This window comes from Schistocerca serialis, chromosome 9 (assembly GCF_023864345.2).
Source record: "Schistocerca serialis cubense isolate TAMUIC-IGC-003099 chromosome 9, iqSchSeri2.2, whole genome shotgun sequence".
Taxonomy (NCBI): Eukaryota; Metazoa; Arthropoda; class Insecta; order Orthoptera; family Acrididae; genus Schistocerca; species Schistocerca serialis.
This window is the reverse complement of record NC_064646.1, coordinates 433,233,902-433,251,618: the sequence shown is the minus strand read 5'-3', so window position 1 is coordinate 433,251,618 and position 17,717 is coordinate 433,233,902. Positions and strand designations below refer to the sequence as shown.

General features: G+C 47.5%; 1 protein-coding gene across 1 annotated transcript in view; it reads right to left on the bottom strand.

Moving 5' to 3' along the window:
• LOC126419684 (unconventional myosin-XVIIIa) overlaps window positions 1-17,717 on the bottom strand; it is a 1,310,501-nt gene that overhangs the window by 216,344 nt on the left and 1,076,440 nt on the right. The window contains exon 4 of the mRNA XM_050086870.1: window positions 1,057-1,263. Within this exon, the coding sequence (XP_049942827.1) occupies window positions 1,057-1,263 (207 nt within the window). The remainder of the gene's footprint in view (window positions 1-1,056; window positions 1,264-17,717) is intronic.

Here is a 17,717-nt window from a genome sequence, read left to right as displayed (position 1 = left end):
TCGACGATGTTTGCAGCAGCATGGACTATCAGCTAGGAGACCGTGGCTGCAGTTACCCTTGACGCTGCAACACAGACAGGAACGCCCTAATGGTGTACTCAACGACGAACCTGGGTGCACGAATGGCAAAACGTCATTTTTTCGGATGAATCCAGGTTCTGTTTACAGCATCATGATGGGCGCATCCGTGTTTGGCGACATCGCGGTGAACGCACATTGGAGGCGTGTATTCGTCATCGCCATACTGGCGTATCACCCGGCGTGATGGTATGGGTTGCCATTGGTTACACGCCTCAGTCTCCTCTTGTTCGCATTGACGGCACTTTGAACAGTGGACGTGACATTTCAGATGTGTTACGACCCGTGGCTCTACCCTTCATTCGATCCCTGCGAAACCCTACACTTCAGCAAGATAACGCATGACCGGTGTTGCAGGTCCTGTACGGGCGTTACCGGATACAGAAAATGTTCTGCTGCTGCCCTGGCCAGCACATTCTCCAGATCTCTCACCAATTGGAAACGTCTGGTCAATGGTGGCCGAGCAACTGGATCGTCACATTACGCCAGTCACTACTCTTGATGAACTATGGTATCGTGTTGAAGCTGCACGGGCAGCTATGCCTGTACACGCCATCCAAGCTCTGTTTGACTCAATGCCCAGGCGTATCAAGGCCGTTATTACGGCCAGAGGTGGTTGTGCTGGGTACTGATTTCTCAGGATGTATGCACCCAAATTGCGTGAAAATGTAATCAAATGTCAGTTGTAGCATAATATATTTGTCCAATGAATACCCGTTTATCATCTGCATTTCTTCTTGGTGTAGCAATTTTAATGGCCAGTAGTGTAATAACAATGAAGCACTAATTTGTTTACATCTATGTTTAGTAGTGATTCTGAATTTTGTGGGGTGGAGTCATGACCCCGTAACGACCCTCGCCCTCTAGCCCATGGATATGCGCCTGCAGTGCGGTAAACCAGTTCCCACACTGATAACAACGGGCTTCTGCACAGCTGAAGGCCCTGGTGCTGAGGCAGGCGCGGCGCCTCCTACTCACCTTCTCGACGTCGTCTTCGTCGACGAGCAGCGTGTCGCCGGTGGCGTCGAGGCAGATGCGCAGCTTGCCCGAGGTGGCGGCGTCGCCGTCGGAGTCGCTGTCGGCGGGCGTGGGGCAGCGGCGGGCGGCCGAGAAGCCGGCGCGGTGCACCAGCCACACGTGCTCTGCAGACTGCAGCCACGCCGACACCTGCTCCTCGGAGCGCGCCTGCAACACACCGCAACCGGCAGCGCCGTCACACACAGCGTGGCCACCTCCACTGCGGGAATACCTGCTTCTGCTCTCTACGCTAACATCTTACTGACGCACATCGTTAACCTTGCTGTTATCTTCGGGTCGATAGCACCCGAAAAGGAGTTTGTTCTAGCGCTTTTGTTTGCATGTTGATACTCCGGTTGCTATGGGTTTATTTATCGATTGTCATTTTTTATTTGTTGTTCACTATTGCTATTTGAGTCTACATATTGTCATTTGGAGATAGTACGAGTGGAGCTGTGGACGCTAGAAAATTAAGTGTCAAGTAGAAAATTCGGGACGTTTCATACCTCTACCTGAGTTCAATATAGAACGTGAAAGTAGCAGAGCGAGCTAGAGACGTTTGCGCTGTGGCAGTCTGACGTCTCAGAAAAGTCAGAAAGATAAAAGGGGAAAGGTTAAAAAACTTGAAAGTGCAGTCGTGCCGTCAATGGTAAAAACAAAATAAGGGTAGTCAGCAAGAGAGCAACCCCGAGGCTATGCCAGAGGCAGGAAATATCCCACCTCTGAAGCAGTATAAGCAAGACCACCTGCTATTTAACCTTTTCGTGAGCCGTGGGAAACATGCTTCCCACTACAATGAACTCGCTCTTAGTCCCGCGGGATTCACAGTTCCCATCTCTGTACGGTGTTACCACCTAGCGAACGGTATAGGGTACTACTTCCAATCGGAAGTTCCCGCCGTTTTTGCTGTACCTTCGCGCAGAGGCATTCTATAGCTGGGTGTTGCTCTGTGGAGGAGCCTTTCAGTGCTGTTTGCGTGACATTTTGTGATTTTTTCCTCAAAGCTATAGTATAAGGTAAATACTTTTGATTTACCCAAATTTATGAAGGAAAACGTAAAATTGGAACGAGGAGAGTTCCAGTTTGAAACAAAAGGAGCCATTTCTGCTGTCAAATGGATGGATAACTGTCCAGTCACTTTCCTGTCCTCAATTCATGACCCATGAGAAACAGCCACAGTGAAAAGAAAAAAGGTTGGTATTAGTACAGAGATTTCTTGTCCTGTAGTTGTGGCAGAATACAACAAAATAATGGGTGGTGTCGATAAGTTTGATCAATTACGAGAAAGGTATGCTATTGGCAGACGTTCTGTAAAATGGTGGCACAGAATATTTTATTTCCTGGTGGATGTTGCTGCAGTGAACAGTTTTATACTCTGGAAAATAAGTAAAAGAGAAAGTCGACAGCATGGTCACCTCACATACAGGATCCATCTAGCCAGACTATTGATCGATGGCTTCTCATCCCAAAAATGGCGTGGACAAAAACCTGTCTTTCTGGCAAAAAGGGGTAAAGTACCTGAAGATTTTCGTCATGTGGCTGTAGGGGAGCATCAACCCATTTTAGGAGAAACCTACTGGACGTGCCGTCATTGTAGTACCAAAGCTGCGGAAAAGAGCACTCGCTGTGTTTGTACATATTGTCAAATACCACTTTGCAAAGACCCATGTCTCAAAAACTTCATGGCAAGTAATTGTGAACAATCATTGTAACAAGAGAAGAAAATTTATCAAATAAATATGACATATATTGAAAAAGTTGTTTTTCTCATTTAGCTCCAAGGAAGGGCAGTGGAAAGAATACTTCCCACCTTGTTGTGTTACCTCACTTTCACAGTTGGAACAAATTTGATATTCTGTATGATAAATATACCTATCTGTTAACTACTAACTGCTTTCCACTTATTAAAAAAACCTGCTCAATAATTTTGCCCACGAAGGGGTTAAAAGCGTTCAACCGCTAGAATGTAGAAGTGCGTATGGGAAAAGGAGGCTAACCAATTCTAAAAAGTGATAAAAACAAAGGGATAGAAAAGAGGATTTTGACCAAGGAGGGTAGTCGGGAATCTCCGAACAAACCTTACAGTGGGAGACACCCCAACCCTCACCGCCCTGACCCAACACCAGAGTGAGATTAACAACCTTAAAACTGAGAATAAAAACCACTTTCACGGAGGAAACTGAAAACCAGTTCGACCATCGGGGAATCGTCAGCCAACATTAAAGGTAAGGTGCGGGGAAGTCGGTACTTAGTACGCAGAGCCAAAAGAAGGGGGCATTCTACCAAAATGTGGGCTACTGACTGGAAGGCTCCACAACCACAAAGTGGGAGTGGCTCATTACTCAAAAGAAAACCATGGGTCAGCCTGGTATGGGCGATGCGGAGACGACACAGGGTGGTTGAGGCCTTTCGGAAGAGGCGGAAGGAAAAACGCCACGGGCCTGGTGTCACCTTAATCGCACGAAGTTTATGAGACAGGGGAGTAGCCTTCCAAGAGTAGGCCCATGATTGTGCGAAGTGGAACTTGATGTGAAGCCGTAAATCCGCTGCAGGAGAGGTTACAGACAACGGGGGTAAGTCACTGCTCCCCCAGCCAAACGATCAGCAAGCTAATTACCTGGGATACCCACATGGCCAGGGACCCAAAGGAAGTCAACGGAACAAGCAGCAAAATGGCTCTGAGCACTATGGGACTTAACATCTATGGTCATCAGTCCCCTAGAACTTAGAACTACTTAAACCTAACTAACCTAAGGACAGCACACAACACCCAGCCATCACGAGGCAGAGAAAATCCCTGACCCCGCCGGGAATCGAACCCGGGAACCCGGGCGTGGGAAGCGAGAACGCTACCGCACGACCACGAGATGCGGGCAACAAGCAGCACGGTGAAGAGCAGATGGTCATGGATGGCCAAGGGATGCTGGGAAAAACACCGGTCAATAGCCAGAAGGCCACTCATTGAGTCATACATGACAAAACACGGTTGTGTTGGGACTGTTTAATAAAGGTAAGGGCCTAGGAAATTGCCATCAATTCCGCAGTAAACACCCCACATGTAAGTGGCAGGAGATGATTTTCCGTGCCCTAACATAGGACGTGAAGGCATATCCCACACGATCAGCAGATTTAGAGCCATCGGTGTAAACAACAACAGCATCCCGAAACTCCCATAAAATTCGGCGGAAGTAACAACGGAACACCATCGGGGGAAAGGAATCTTTCGGACCTAGGCGGAGATCCATCCGAATTCGGGGCAGAGGAACTGTTTCCGCTGTGTGTGGGGATAATACCATTAGACAGAGCACGGCAGGAAAATGGTTTACTCGTTTTGAAGAGGGTCGTTTTGACATTAACGACTCTCCACGCTCAGGAAGACCTTCGGGGTTTGATGAAAATCGTTTAAACGCATTAATCCACAGTGATAAAAGTCAGTGTACTCCAGAACTGGCAAATGTGATCATTCCACCATCGCGCGACATTCACATGCAATGGGGAAGGTTCAAAAATTGGGTTATGGGCGCCGCATGCTTTAAACCAAAATCATAAAAAATCAGTGGGTGGCCATATGTGAATCTCTGCTTGCTGGTGATCAATTGGCTCGTGAACAACAGCGAGAATTCCTATCCCGTGTCGTTACTGGTAACGAGAAATGGTGTCTCTATGATAACATACGGCAAAGAAACTAATGGCTGAACCTGCAACTCACCGGTACAAAGATATGCGCGCATCCACGAAACATAATGTTACGCATCTGGAGGAAAAACGACGGTGTGGTGTACTTGGAATTGCTCTCCCGAAGTTTAGCCATCACTGCTGACATTTAGTGTCAACGACTGAGGCGTCTTGCAGACAGTCCAAGAACAACGATCAAGAAGAATGCGGGAAGTTATGCTACTCCAAGCTAACGCCCATACTTTGTATTTCTACACATTCTACTTAGGACTAAAATGTAAAGCTTTCTACCCCTTGTTATAGCTTAAGCTATTACGCTTGTGACCCAGCTGTTCAAACATTCACACCATGTACAAATATCGGTAGCAAAATTTTATTTCTACGTGTGAGATAAATACATAATGCTGTCTTTATTTATTTATCTTAAGAGACTGCAGGTCTTTTGTTGCGTATTGTTGGAATGTCTGTAGAACAATTCATGTAGTTTATTATGTTCAAATCAAATAATTGCCGTTACAAGTGAAGTCTCATCGACTGTTTCATGTACCTAGAATAGAAGTTTCTGCGTGGCTATCACGACAAAAAGATTCCTTTATGACGAGCACTGAAAGTATTTGTAAATGCATCTGACAGTGAAGAGGATGTTTTTTTAACAATAAATCACCCCAATGATGATGATATTTGATACTTGCATGACAGCTATGCAAGCGGAGCAGACGGTTCAGTCAAAAATGTGAAATAAACGATTCATGTGGAGCTTACAACCTTTTCCACGACTGGATGAGCAACCAGTAATAAAACTGGCTCCTGGTCCAACACGATATGCTGTATCCTGACTTCTTAGTGCTATATAATGCTCTTTTATGCTCTTATGAACGATAATATTCAGATTATTGTGATAGAAATGACTATTACGGAGAGTCACAAAGTTTATGATGACAGCTGGGAATAATCAGATGAAATTTGTCTTGAATCCTATACTGTTTTTTCTACTACTGCCTGATATTTATAAATTGCACTGCGACCCGACAAAGAGTTTACATGGGATTCACAAACACGCAGAGCCATCTTTCGTGCCGTAATTTCACTTAAACGTTTCTTTTGTACGTCACGTGGTAACGATTCGATGACAAGTCTGATCGAAGAACCTGTTAGTGTTCTCTGGGAAAAGCGGGTAGAAATACATTTGAAACTGTATAAACCTGGCACAAACGTAACTGAGATGAGGAAATAGAAACTATATTTAAATTTGTAATAATTTTTAGTACCTTATGAGTATAGTGCCCTTATGTACGAATCGGTTCGTGTGGTCATCCTGAAGATAGATTTACACAGATGGGTATAGACAAAAAGACGGAGCAGGATATACGTTCGTTGAAGACAAGACTAATCTAGGGGACAAATTTATACTTCATTGATTCTCCATACTCAAGAAGAAAGCATCATTATTCTATCAGATTCACGTTCATGCTGTTAAAATGCCATAATATCAACAAAACAAAAGTTATCTACCACACGGCATTATAAGAGCAGATCACGAGCTTTCTCGCCTAAATAGGCCTACCAATAGGTTTGAGGTTAAGGCGCACAACAGAATAAAGGTAAATACACTAAAAGACACACTGGCCAAGGAAGCTGAGTACACCGGTTTAGGGAAATGCGACAAAGCGCCACCTGACCACCACCTATACAGGGTGTTACAAAAAGGTACGCCAAACTTTCAGGAAACGTTCCTCACATACAAATAAAGAAAAGATGTTATGTGGACATGTGTCCGGAAACGCTTAATTTCCATGTTAGAGCTCATTTTAGTTTCGTCAGTATGTTCTTCCACCTACGCTCAATGGAGCACGTTATCCTGATTTCATACGGGATACTCTACCTGTGCTGCTAGAACATGTGCCTTTACAAGTACGACGCAACATGTGGTTCATGCACGATGGAGCTCCTGCACATTTCAGTCGAAGTGTTCGTACGCTTCTCAACAACAGATTCGGTGACCGATGGATTGGTAGAGGCGGACCAATTACATGGCCTCCACGCACTCCTCACCTCAACCCTCTTGACTTTCATTTATTGGAGCATTTGAAAGCTCTTGTCTACGCAACCCTGGTACCAAATGTAGAGACTCTTCGTGCTCGCATTGTGGACGGCTGTGATACAATACGCCATTCTCCAGGGCTGCATCATCGCATCAGGGATTCCATGCGACGGAGAGTGGATGCATGTATCCTCGCTAACGGAGGACATTTTGAACATTTCCTGTAACAAAGTGTTTGAAGTCACGCTGGTACGTTCTGTTGCTGTGTGTTTCCATTCAATGATTAATGTGATTTGAAGAGAAGTAATAAAATGAGCTCTAACATGGAAAGTAAGCGTTTCCGGACACATGTCCACGTAACATATTTTCTTTCTTTGTGTATGAGGAATGTTTCCTGAAAGTTTGGCCGTACCTTTTTGTAACACCCTGTCTACAGCAAGAACTAGAATCAATGCCGGACTGAGCGGAAAACCAAACCAGTCTTACCACACTATACTCAACGAAAGTCCGCTGCTCGCGGTCTCGCTTCCCGAGCACGGGGTCCCGGGTTCGATTACCGGCGGGATTTTCACCTGCCCCGAGATGACTGGGTGTTGTGTCGCCTTCACCACCACCACCACCACCACCACCACCACCACCACCACCACCACCACCACCACCACCATTCATCCCCATTACGGTCGGAGGAAGGCAACGGCAAACCACCTGAATTAGGACCTTGCCTAGTACGGCGTTGCGGGCCTCCCGCTACGTTCCCCTACGCTCTGTCATGAAGCATGGTACTATTTCCATTTGCATACTCAACGAATGTTTGATAATGAGGGCACTTGCTGGGAGCATCTTTTGGTTTACCAGTGGTGGTGGGTTTGGGGGATTAAAGGGACCAGACTGCTTCGATCATCGGTCCCGGTTTACCAGTTTTCGTTTATACTTTTCATTAGGCTGGGATGAATAATTCGAAGCTAATGGAACCTACATAATTAGAGTTTTGCGTGTTGAACAAATAAAGCATTGGATTGAAGGACTCTGCTTCGATTCCTGCTACGTCCTCAGTTATTTTCTAAGGTAAGGAGGTCTGGCAAGGGGCCCATTCAGTCGCTGTGAGGCCATATGAAGAGCCGCTTCAACAAAAAAGCAGAGGCATCAACCGGGTGCACCTACCGGTAATAATGGCTGGAGGGATTCCAGCATGTTGATAACATCTCCCACGACCTTAGAACGCTTCTCATACAGCCAGTCGCAAGGGGCCTATTCTGTAAGTGGTATTTACGTTCTTTTTTATTACCATAATGACTCATTTGTAAAGTAATCAGACGTCTGACGCTATGTTAAAAAGGGAAGTTCGATTTGAAAAAGAATCCGGGGGGGGGGGGGGGAGCGATCGGGGGAGGGGGGTTACTTGTTTTGTACTAAGTTAATGATTAAAACATTCCGGGCACTGCGAATATGTCAACATACGCTCTTTCACCGTTTACTGTTTCGTTGATGAGACTGTCACGGACCAGACTTGAGGTGGTAAAGGACTTGCCTCAGAACGTCCTCGACCGGGGCGAAACAACTATGCAGATGAAGGCGGCAGGAGCTCCGAGGACAAATATTTATCCGCGTCACCTGCTGTCGTTTCCCCTCGGCCACTTTCTCTGGCTGGGCACTGCCCGCAGTAAAACGGGACGTCCACCTGGGCTGCTGCTGCTGCTGCTGTGCTCCTCCCAGATCTAGTTACTAAGCGCCCAGCATGGTTGCGTCACCCGTCCTTGGCAGGGCCATTAATATCGACAGCCGAGCGTCGCCTCGTTACCGCGGCTCAGTCGCTAACTAGCCGTCCATCGATCAAAGCCCACGCGACTGCCAAACGCCGTCCGGGATCTCCTATCTCGCAGCCTTGATCAACTATCTGTCAATTTAAAAATGGAACGTGTCTTCAGCATGAGACTTCAGTGGCTGCTATTTCAGCTCTGTCTCCCGAACACTGAGAACTTCCGTCATTCCAGCCAATACTAATGTAACGGTGTCTCGCTTTACGACATTAAAATCTTGTAACGTTCCTTTTGTCCGTGCATCGCACTAAGTCACAGTCGCTGCCGCGGTCCGAATCCACGCATTCTTCACGATATACGGCGCGCTAGTCAATTTACGCTACGCACTGTTGCAAGGATTAACCGAAAACGTTTACTGGCGGACCTTGATAAATATTCTGCACAGTTACACAGATAAAATCAGTCTAACCGCGACACACCGTTAAGCTTCTCACAACTCCGAATTATTAGTGAATTACCAGAGGCGTTCAATAAATAATGCAGTACTTTTTTTTCTCGGCCAATTTCTGTTGAAAAGATACGGAACTTCTTGTGGGGCATCGTGGAATATTCCCGTTTCAGTTCCCATAGTTTCATGAAGTTCTGATGGTGGCAGCGCTAAACGTATCCTTCAAAATGTCGCCTGCAACGAAGGTGCGTTCCAAGCAGAGAGCTGTCACTGAGTTTCTTTTGAAGCAAAACCAGAGCATCGCTGATATTCAGAGGCGTTTGCAGAATGCCTATGGTGACCTGACACAGAACAGAAGTACGGTGAGTCGTTCAGCAAAGCGCCTGTCATCATCCCAACATGATCGAGCAAAGCTGCCCGTCCGGCCGTACAAATCTGCGACTTCCGCAATATTATAACGTGCAGACACTCTCATTCGAAGTAATCGATGGATCACAATCAAACACTTCTTCTCCATGACAATAGAAGGCCTCACTCAAGTCTGCGCACCCGAGAGCAGCTCACAAAATGTCTTGTGGACTGTCTTCCCTCATCCACTCTACAGGCCAGATCTCGCACGTTCCGATTTCCATCTGTTGGGCCTCATGAAGGATGCATTCCGCGGGAAGCACTACGTTGATGATAGGGACATTATTGATGCAGCAAGGACTCCGACGTCGACCAGTAGAGTGGTACCATGCGGTTATACAAGTCCTCCCAGTAAGGCGGGATAAGGTCTTCGAATTGAACGGAGATTATGTCGAAAAAAATGGTTCAAATGGCTCTGAGCACTATGGGACTCAACTGCTGAGGTCATTAGTCCCCTAGAACTTAGAACTAGTTAAACCTAACTAACCTAAGGACATCACAAACATCCATGCCCGAGGCAGGATTCGAACCTGCGACCGTAGCGGTCTTGCGGTTCCAGACTGCAGCGCCTTTAACCGCACGACCACTTCGGCCGGCGATTATGTTGAAAAATAGGATTTCGCAGCCGAAAGAGTGAGAAATAAGATGGTGTATTGGAATCTTGAATGAAACCGACATGCTTTCAGAAAAAGTGTTGCATTACTTACTGAACGACACTCGTAAAAGCCCTACAGTGATCCAACTACTTTCGGAAAGAGAGTACGAGATCCGACCACTGGACTGGGACATGTTCACCGCGGAGCAGTTCGATACACCGACTCCATTTTGTTACGACCAACACCCACAGATAATTATCACAACAAAAGCTAGCAATACAGTTCCAGGTGAATAGTGAAAACGTCACACAACAGGCGCAAAAGCAAATTTGCACGGTAACAAATGAAATTTATTGGCATGACTTAACCCGAGCCATGTTCGTCGCTTTTATCCCGCATCACTTCCAGCCGGCTATCGCCTGCTCTGAGGCCTCTTTTTACGGAACAGGTCCAGAGTCACTAATGCCCACCACTCGCCTAGAAAATTAGGGAAGTTTCTAAGCGGAAGAGACGAGCGAGGTGGCACACTGGACTCGCATTCGGCAGGGCGACGGTTCCAACCCGTGTCCAGCCATCCAGATTTAGGTTTTCCATGTTTTCCGTAAATCGCTCCAGGCAAATGCCGGGATGTTTCCTTGGAAAGGGCACGGCCGATTTCCTTCCCCATCCTAGACAAAATCCGAGCTTATCCTCCGTCTCTGCCGGCCGGTGTGGCCGAGCGGTTCTAGACACTTCAGTCGCTACGGTCGCAGGTTCTAATCCTGCCTCGGGCATGGATGTGTGTGATGTCCTTAGGTTAGTTCTAGGGGACTGATGACCTCAGAAGTTAAGTCCCATAGTGCTCAGAGCCATTCGAACCTCCGTCTCTAGTGACCTCGATGTCGATGGGACGTTAAACCCAATCTTCATTCCTTCCAAGCAGAATACGACACTCGCACACGAGTACGCAGTTCCGACTTGCATGATTTCCATACTCCAAAAGTAACGTTGTTGATCACGAAGGATCACTAACTCCCGACTTCCGAAATGATAGCCACTTTAAAACACAAACTCCGTCCCAGAGGCCCGACGACTTTCCACCTCAACCCAGCACGAGGGCTCCGGCCACTTCTCGATTTCGCGAGCACCCAAACCGCTCCATGGAATTACTTAACATATACTCCTTCCAGCCGGTCATAATAAGGGGAAGAATGTGGCCACTCTCACTGGAACTTTCTCCGCAACGGATGTCGTTAATGCCAGCATTTAGAGGGAAGTCAATCTTCCTTTAAGACCGTTATGCGGGCTCCGATCACAACCCCTTTAGGAGGATTAGGGGGAGTCCGCACACTCTTTTTTTTAAGTCGAACAAGAGCTCCCTTTTCCGTGCAGGCGAAATCTAGCCGTCGCGATAGCAATAGCGAATATGGCTAGCACACATGGGCGGCCAGAAAACGATGTTTTACAATCTTACAAGCGAACACTGCTTCGTGCTATTATGCTGATAATTTTAGCACGGCGAAAGAACAACCCAGAAAGCTGACAGTGCTTTTTCTAACTTTCAACTGCGAAGCGCTTACAGCTACTGACGAAAACAGTCATCATCTGCCGAGAGGTGACAACAGTGAAGCGTTGCCATCGATACACACAAAATCACGTAACGTGACTGGTTGAGACAGACACGCGAAGCTGGTACGCCAAATCTACTTTGTCAGAGCCCTTCTTTCCGCATAAGGTGTTATTTAACTAAAATAATGACTTTTTAAAAATCTGGGCATATAATTGTCTACGTCCACAAATAGCTACCGTACCATACAATCCACAGCTACGTCAATACTTCGGCAAGCCACATTTTCCTGTGTGGCAGAGGATACTGCATGTACCACTGTCATTTCCCCTCTTTCCTATTCCAGTTGCTAACTGTGCGTGGGGAGAATGATATTTGGCAAGCCTTCGTGTGAGCTCTATATCTCTCTTACCTTACGTTCACAGTCTTTTTACAGGATATCTGGAGGAGGAGGAAACAGATCGGTTGACTTCATCTAAGAACACACACACTCGGAATTTTAAAGATAAAACTCACTGTGATGTTCAACGTCTCCCTTGTAATGTCTGCTACTGGAGTTTGGCGCGCATCTCCGTGACAATTTTTCGCTAACTAAACGGTATTTTGCATAGTTTTAGATGGGAGAAACCATTTGTCAAATGGTTTAAATGCACCGCTATCCTAACACTGACTGTGAAAAAGTTAACGAAACTGCACATTTTCAAATCAGAGCACAATTTAACAAAAAACCTGCAAATGGTTATTTGAATATATATATATATATATATATATATATATATATATATATATATATATATATATATATACACTCCTGGAAATGGAAAAAAGAACACATTGACACCGGTGTGTCAGACCCACCATACTTGCTCCGGACACTGCGAGAGGGCTGTACAAGCAATGATCACACGCACGGCACAGCGGACACACCAGGAACCGCGGTGTTGGCCGTCGAATGGCGCTAGCTGCGCAGCATTTGTGCACCGCCGCCGTCAGTGTCAGCCAGTTTGCCGTGGCATACGGAGCTCCATCGCAGTCTTTAACACTGGTAGCAAGCCGCGACAGCGTGGACATGAACCGTATGTGCAGTTGACGGACTTTGAGCGAGGGCGTATAGTGGGCATGCGGGAGGCCGGGTGGACGTACCGCCGAATTGCTCAACACGTGGGGCGTGAGGTCTCCACAGTACATCGATGTTGTCGCCAGTGGTCGGCGGAAGGTGCACGTGCCCGTCGACCAGGGACCGGACCGCAGCGACGCACGGATGCACGCCAAGACCGTAGGATCCTACGCAGTGCCGTAGGGGACCGCACCGCCACTTCCCAGCAAATTAGGGACACTGTTGCTCCTGGGGTATCGGCGAGGATCATTCGCAACCGTCTCCATGAAGCTGGGCTACGGTCCCGCACACCGTTAGGCCGTCTTCCGCTCACGCCCCAACATCGTGCAGCCCGCCTCCAGTGGTGTCGCGACAGGCGTGAATGGAGGGACGAATGGAGACGTGTCGTCTTCAGCGATGAGAGTCGCTTCTGCCTTGGTGCCAATGATGGTCGTATGCGTGTTTGGCGCCGTGCAGGTGAGCGCCACAATCAGGACTGCATACGACCGAGGCACACAGGGCCAACACCCGGCATCATGGTGTGGGGAGCGATCTCCTACACTGGCCGTACACCACTGGTGATCGTCGAGGGGACACTGAATAGTGCACGGTACATCCAAACCGTCATCGAACCCATCGTTCTACCATTCCTAGACCGGCAAGGGAACTTGCTGTTCCAACAGGACAATGCACGTCCGCATGTATCCCGTGCCACCCAACGTGCTCTAGAAGGTGTAAGTCAACTACCCTGGCCAGCAAGATCTCCGGATCTGTCCCCCATTGAGCATGTTTGGGACTGGATGAAGCGTCGTCTCACGCGGTCTGCACGTCCAGCACGAACGCTGGTCCAACTGAGGCGCCAGGTGGAAATGGCATGGCAAGCCGTTCCACAGGACTACATCCAGCATCTCTACGATCGTCTCCATGGGAGAATAGCAGCCTGCATTGCTGCGAAAGGTGGATATACACTGTACTAGTGCCGACATTGTGCATGCTCTGTTGCCTGTGTCTATGTGCCTGTGGTTCTGTCAGTGTGATCATGTGATGTATCTGACCCCAGGAATGTGTCAATAAAGTTTCCCCTTCCTGGGACAATGAATTCACGGTGTTCTTATTTCAATTTCCAGGAGTATATATATATATATATATATATATATATATATATATATATATATATATATGTGTGTGTGTGTGTGTGTGTGTGTGTGTGTGTGTTGGTAACGAACAACGATTTGTCTTTATGTACTAGTATGGAAGTATAAGTAAAGGAAACAAAAGAAAAATTCGGAGTAGGTATTAAAATTCATGGAGAAGAAGTAAAAACTTTGAGGTTCGCCGATGACATTGTAATTCTGTCAGAGACAGCAAAGGACTTGGAAGAGCAGTTGAACGGAATGGACAGTGTCTTGAAGGGAGGATATAAGATGAACATCAACAAAAGCAAAACGAGGATAATGGAATGTAGTCAAATTAAATCGGGTGATGCTGAGGGAATTAGATTAGGAAATGAGACACAAAGTAGTACAGGAGTTTTGCTATTTAGGGAGTAAAATAACTGATGATGGTCGAAGTAGAGAGGATATAAAATGTAGACTGGCAATGGCAAGGAAATCGTTTCTGAAGAAGAGAAATTTGTTAACATCGAGTATAGATTTAAGTGTCAGGAAGTCGTTTCTGAAAGTATTTGTATGGAGTGTAGCCATGTATGGAAGTGAAACATGGACGATAACTAGTTTGGACAAGAAGAGAATAGAAGCTTTCGAAATGCGGTGCTACAGAAGAATGCTGAAGATAAGGTGGGTAGATCACGTAACTAATGAGGAGGTATTGAATAGGATTGGGGAGAAGAGAAGTTTGTGGCACAACTTGACTAGAAGAAGGGATCGGTTGGTAGGACATGTTCTGAGACATCGAGGGATCACCAGTTTAGTATTGGAGGGCAACGTGGAGGGTAAAAATCGTAGAGGGAGACCAAGAGATGAATACACTAAGCAGATTCAGAAGGATGTAGGTTGCAGTAGGTACTGGGAGATGAAGAAGCTTGCACAGGATAGAGTAGCATGGAGAGCTACATCAAACCAGTCTCAGGACTGAAGACGACAACAACAACAACAACAACAACAACAACAACAACAACAATGGAAGTATAGATAAGACACCGCGGTTATCTTTAATAGCTCTCGAAGCGCAGTCTCTGGGTTCGACTGTCGGTAACAAGCTCGTGCTTTTCTGGGTTAGAGAGGTCTGAAACGGTGTCCACACCGACTAGTGTGGCTAAATGTGAGCTGCTTAAGTAAAGCAAGCTTCGAATCTGCTTGAGTGAAACAAACAGCTATGGTGAAACGTCAGGGGTGGCCTGCCAGTTTCTCGGCAACCCATGACCAGATGTTCTCAATGGCTGAGAGTTGAAGGAGAACGTGCTGGCCATACAACAGTCGGACATCCTCCGCATCGAGGTAAGTCAGGACAGCACGCGCAACATGCAGCCTCGCAGTATTTTGTTGTTAAGATAACGTCTCGGACAGGGCAGAGCCAGCGACCTTAGTATGTGAGAACTGTAACGGCTGCTGCCTAAATTATTGGCCACGGGAACAGGAGGTGATGGTGGTGTGTGCCCAATGGCACTCCGTTCCATGAAAGTAGGTGCTGGGTCCGTATAGCTATGGCGTGTGCGATCTGGCAACGTTCGTTCTCCTCTGACTATCCACACACGGATGCATTGATCATGGTGCTGTATGCAGCAGAACTGGGAAAAATTTTTGGTAAGTTCCTATGGAGCCAAACTGCTGAGGCCATCGGTCCCTTGGCTTACACAGTACTTCACCTAACTTACGCTAAGGACAACACACACACACACACACACACACACACACACACACACACACACACACACACCTATGGCCGAGGGAGGATTCGAACCTCTGACGGGGGTAGCCGCGGGGGACTCTCTCGAAAATACGACGTTGCCACTCTTGTGTGCAGAGCAGCTGCTTGCACCATCGTTGGCATGCTCAGAGGGGCATAGCAAGCGCTGCGCAATACGTCACACTGGAACACCTCGCGCCCTTACTTTCATGCTGGAGGCTGCGTTTCTTCGTGAATGTTGTCGTTTTTGGTTTGTTACTCCTGTGTACTGAGTGATTTTCAACTGGAAGTTTTTTTAGTGTGTGCAAGCAACGTCGGGTTGCGCTGTCGGCTGCAAGGGGGGCGGGGGGGGGGGGGGGGGGGGAAGAGGCGGGGGGGTGCGCAGAAAGGAAGGAAAGGAAAGCAAAGCAAAGGAATTGGTGATGTCAGCTGCATCGGGATATTACAGGGAATCAGCGGCGACGAGTGAAAATGTGTACCGGACTGGGATTCAAACCCGGGATCTTCTGCTCACAAGGTTGGTGCGTTATCCATTGTCGGACGAAGAAGATGGATTCACAGCCCATCGGGCATGTCCGAAATAACAAGCACCTCGCATACATATAACAAAAGGCATAGACTTAGTGTTTTATGCTTTCGCTCGCGATACAAGTCTGCAAAAGGTTTAGCTGTCTAATTGTTGCAAAAAACGCAAGGATACAGGATATATCAAGCGGATGACTGCGCATGATTTCTCGCGGGGGTTTGTTTATACCCTCGGAAACGTGGATTTTAAAAATCTAGCTAAACCTTATTTTTCTACGAGCCTTGGGCATAGCTCTCTCTGTTGCCACGTGATGGAAGCCGCAATACAGGCCGCTGTCTCCAGGTGCTCCAGACATCGGCACATTGAATTGTTTCTTCCCTCGTTGCAAACAAAAATATTTGCTGACTCAAGGTACGTAATGTGGTCTTACGACCCTGCACTGCCAAATGACAGTATGTCTTTTCTCTCGGGCGCTAGCCGTTCTGGCTCATTGAGATCCTACATGGCGTTGAATAAGGGCTTCTGAACCCACCTATTCCACCACTCGCACGACTGTCGTGGGATACCGACCAAAGTGAACAGAAATATAGCGCAACGATAAACAGCACGTTCCATACGGCACGATCATCCTCCTCCTGCACAATTCCGATTCGTACTGGTAACCTTCTTCTTCTTCTGCTTCTTCTTCTTCTTCAAAGAGGCATAGCACGAGCTTCTCATGAACAACCAACATTCAAATGCGATTTCCGGATGATAAACTCGCTCCGTAATTTTTCCTCGTATACAGAATGTAGCTGCGGTTACTCCAACACGAATGCCGGCCGCGGTGGCCGAGCGGTTCTAGGCGCTTCAGTCCGGTACCGCGCGACTGCTACGGTCGCAGGTTCGAATCCTGCCTCCAGCATGGATGTGTGCGATGTCCTTAGGTTAGTTAGGTTCAAGTAGTTCTAAGTTCTAGGGGACTGATGACCTCAGATGTTAATTCCCATAGTGCTCAGAGCCATTTGAACCATTTACTCAAACCCTGTGCAGTTTGGCTGAAGTGCTACTAATTTGCTTATCCAAGCGTGGAGTATACTTCATGCCAGTTTGACGTCTGTTTCACGCTGCCTTCGCGGTATTGCAACTTTAATTGCCACCAGTGTATTTCGCTCACATTTGGTGCGGTACGGCTATTAAATGATGGCAACATAGCCGTCCGCTACTCCTAGTGTCACACTGGCGACCTCTTGCGCTGTGCATAGCGATATTTCCTCATCTGCTTTTATTCCAGTAATTCCTCACGGAGCAGAACTACCAAGCAGTTCATGAAGCTACATATGTGTAAGCCGGTCCGGTGTCGCTGTCTGTTTCACAGTGTAGGTAACAAGGAGCGCCAATTGCACGGCGTGACCGGCGCAGGCCGTTCCCACAGCGCACGCTACCGGGCTTGGCTAATGAGGACGGAACAGACGCCCTGCCTGGGGAGAGCAGCGTGTGAAACACAAGCAGGTGTTGGGTGGGGGCGGGCGGCTGTTTACTGTCTGCCCGGCGACGGAACGGGACAGAACAGGCGCTTCTTGTGCCGACGCTGTAGCCCTCCTCTGCTGGAACTTTCCGCCGCGGCGCCTTTACAGAAAACTGGAATCTCTGTCACAAACAGCAGAGACAAGCGCCTTAACCAG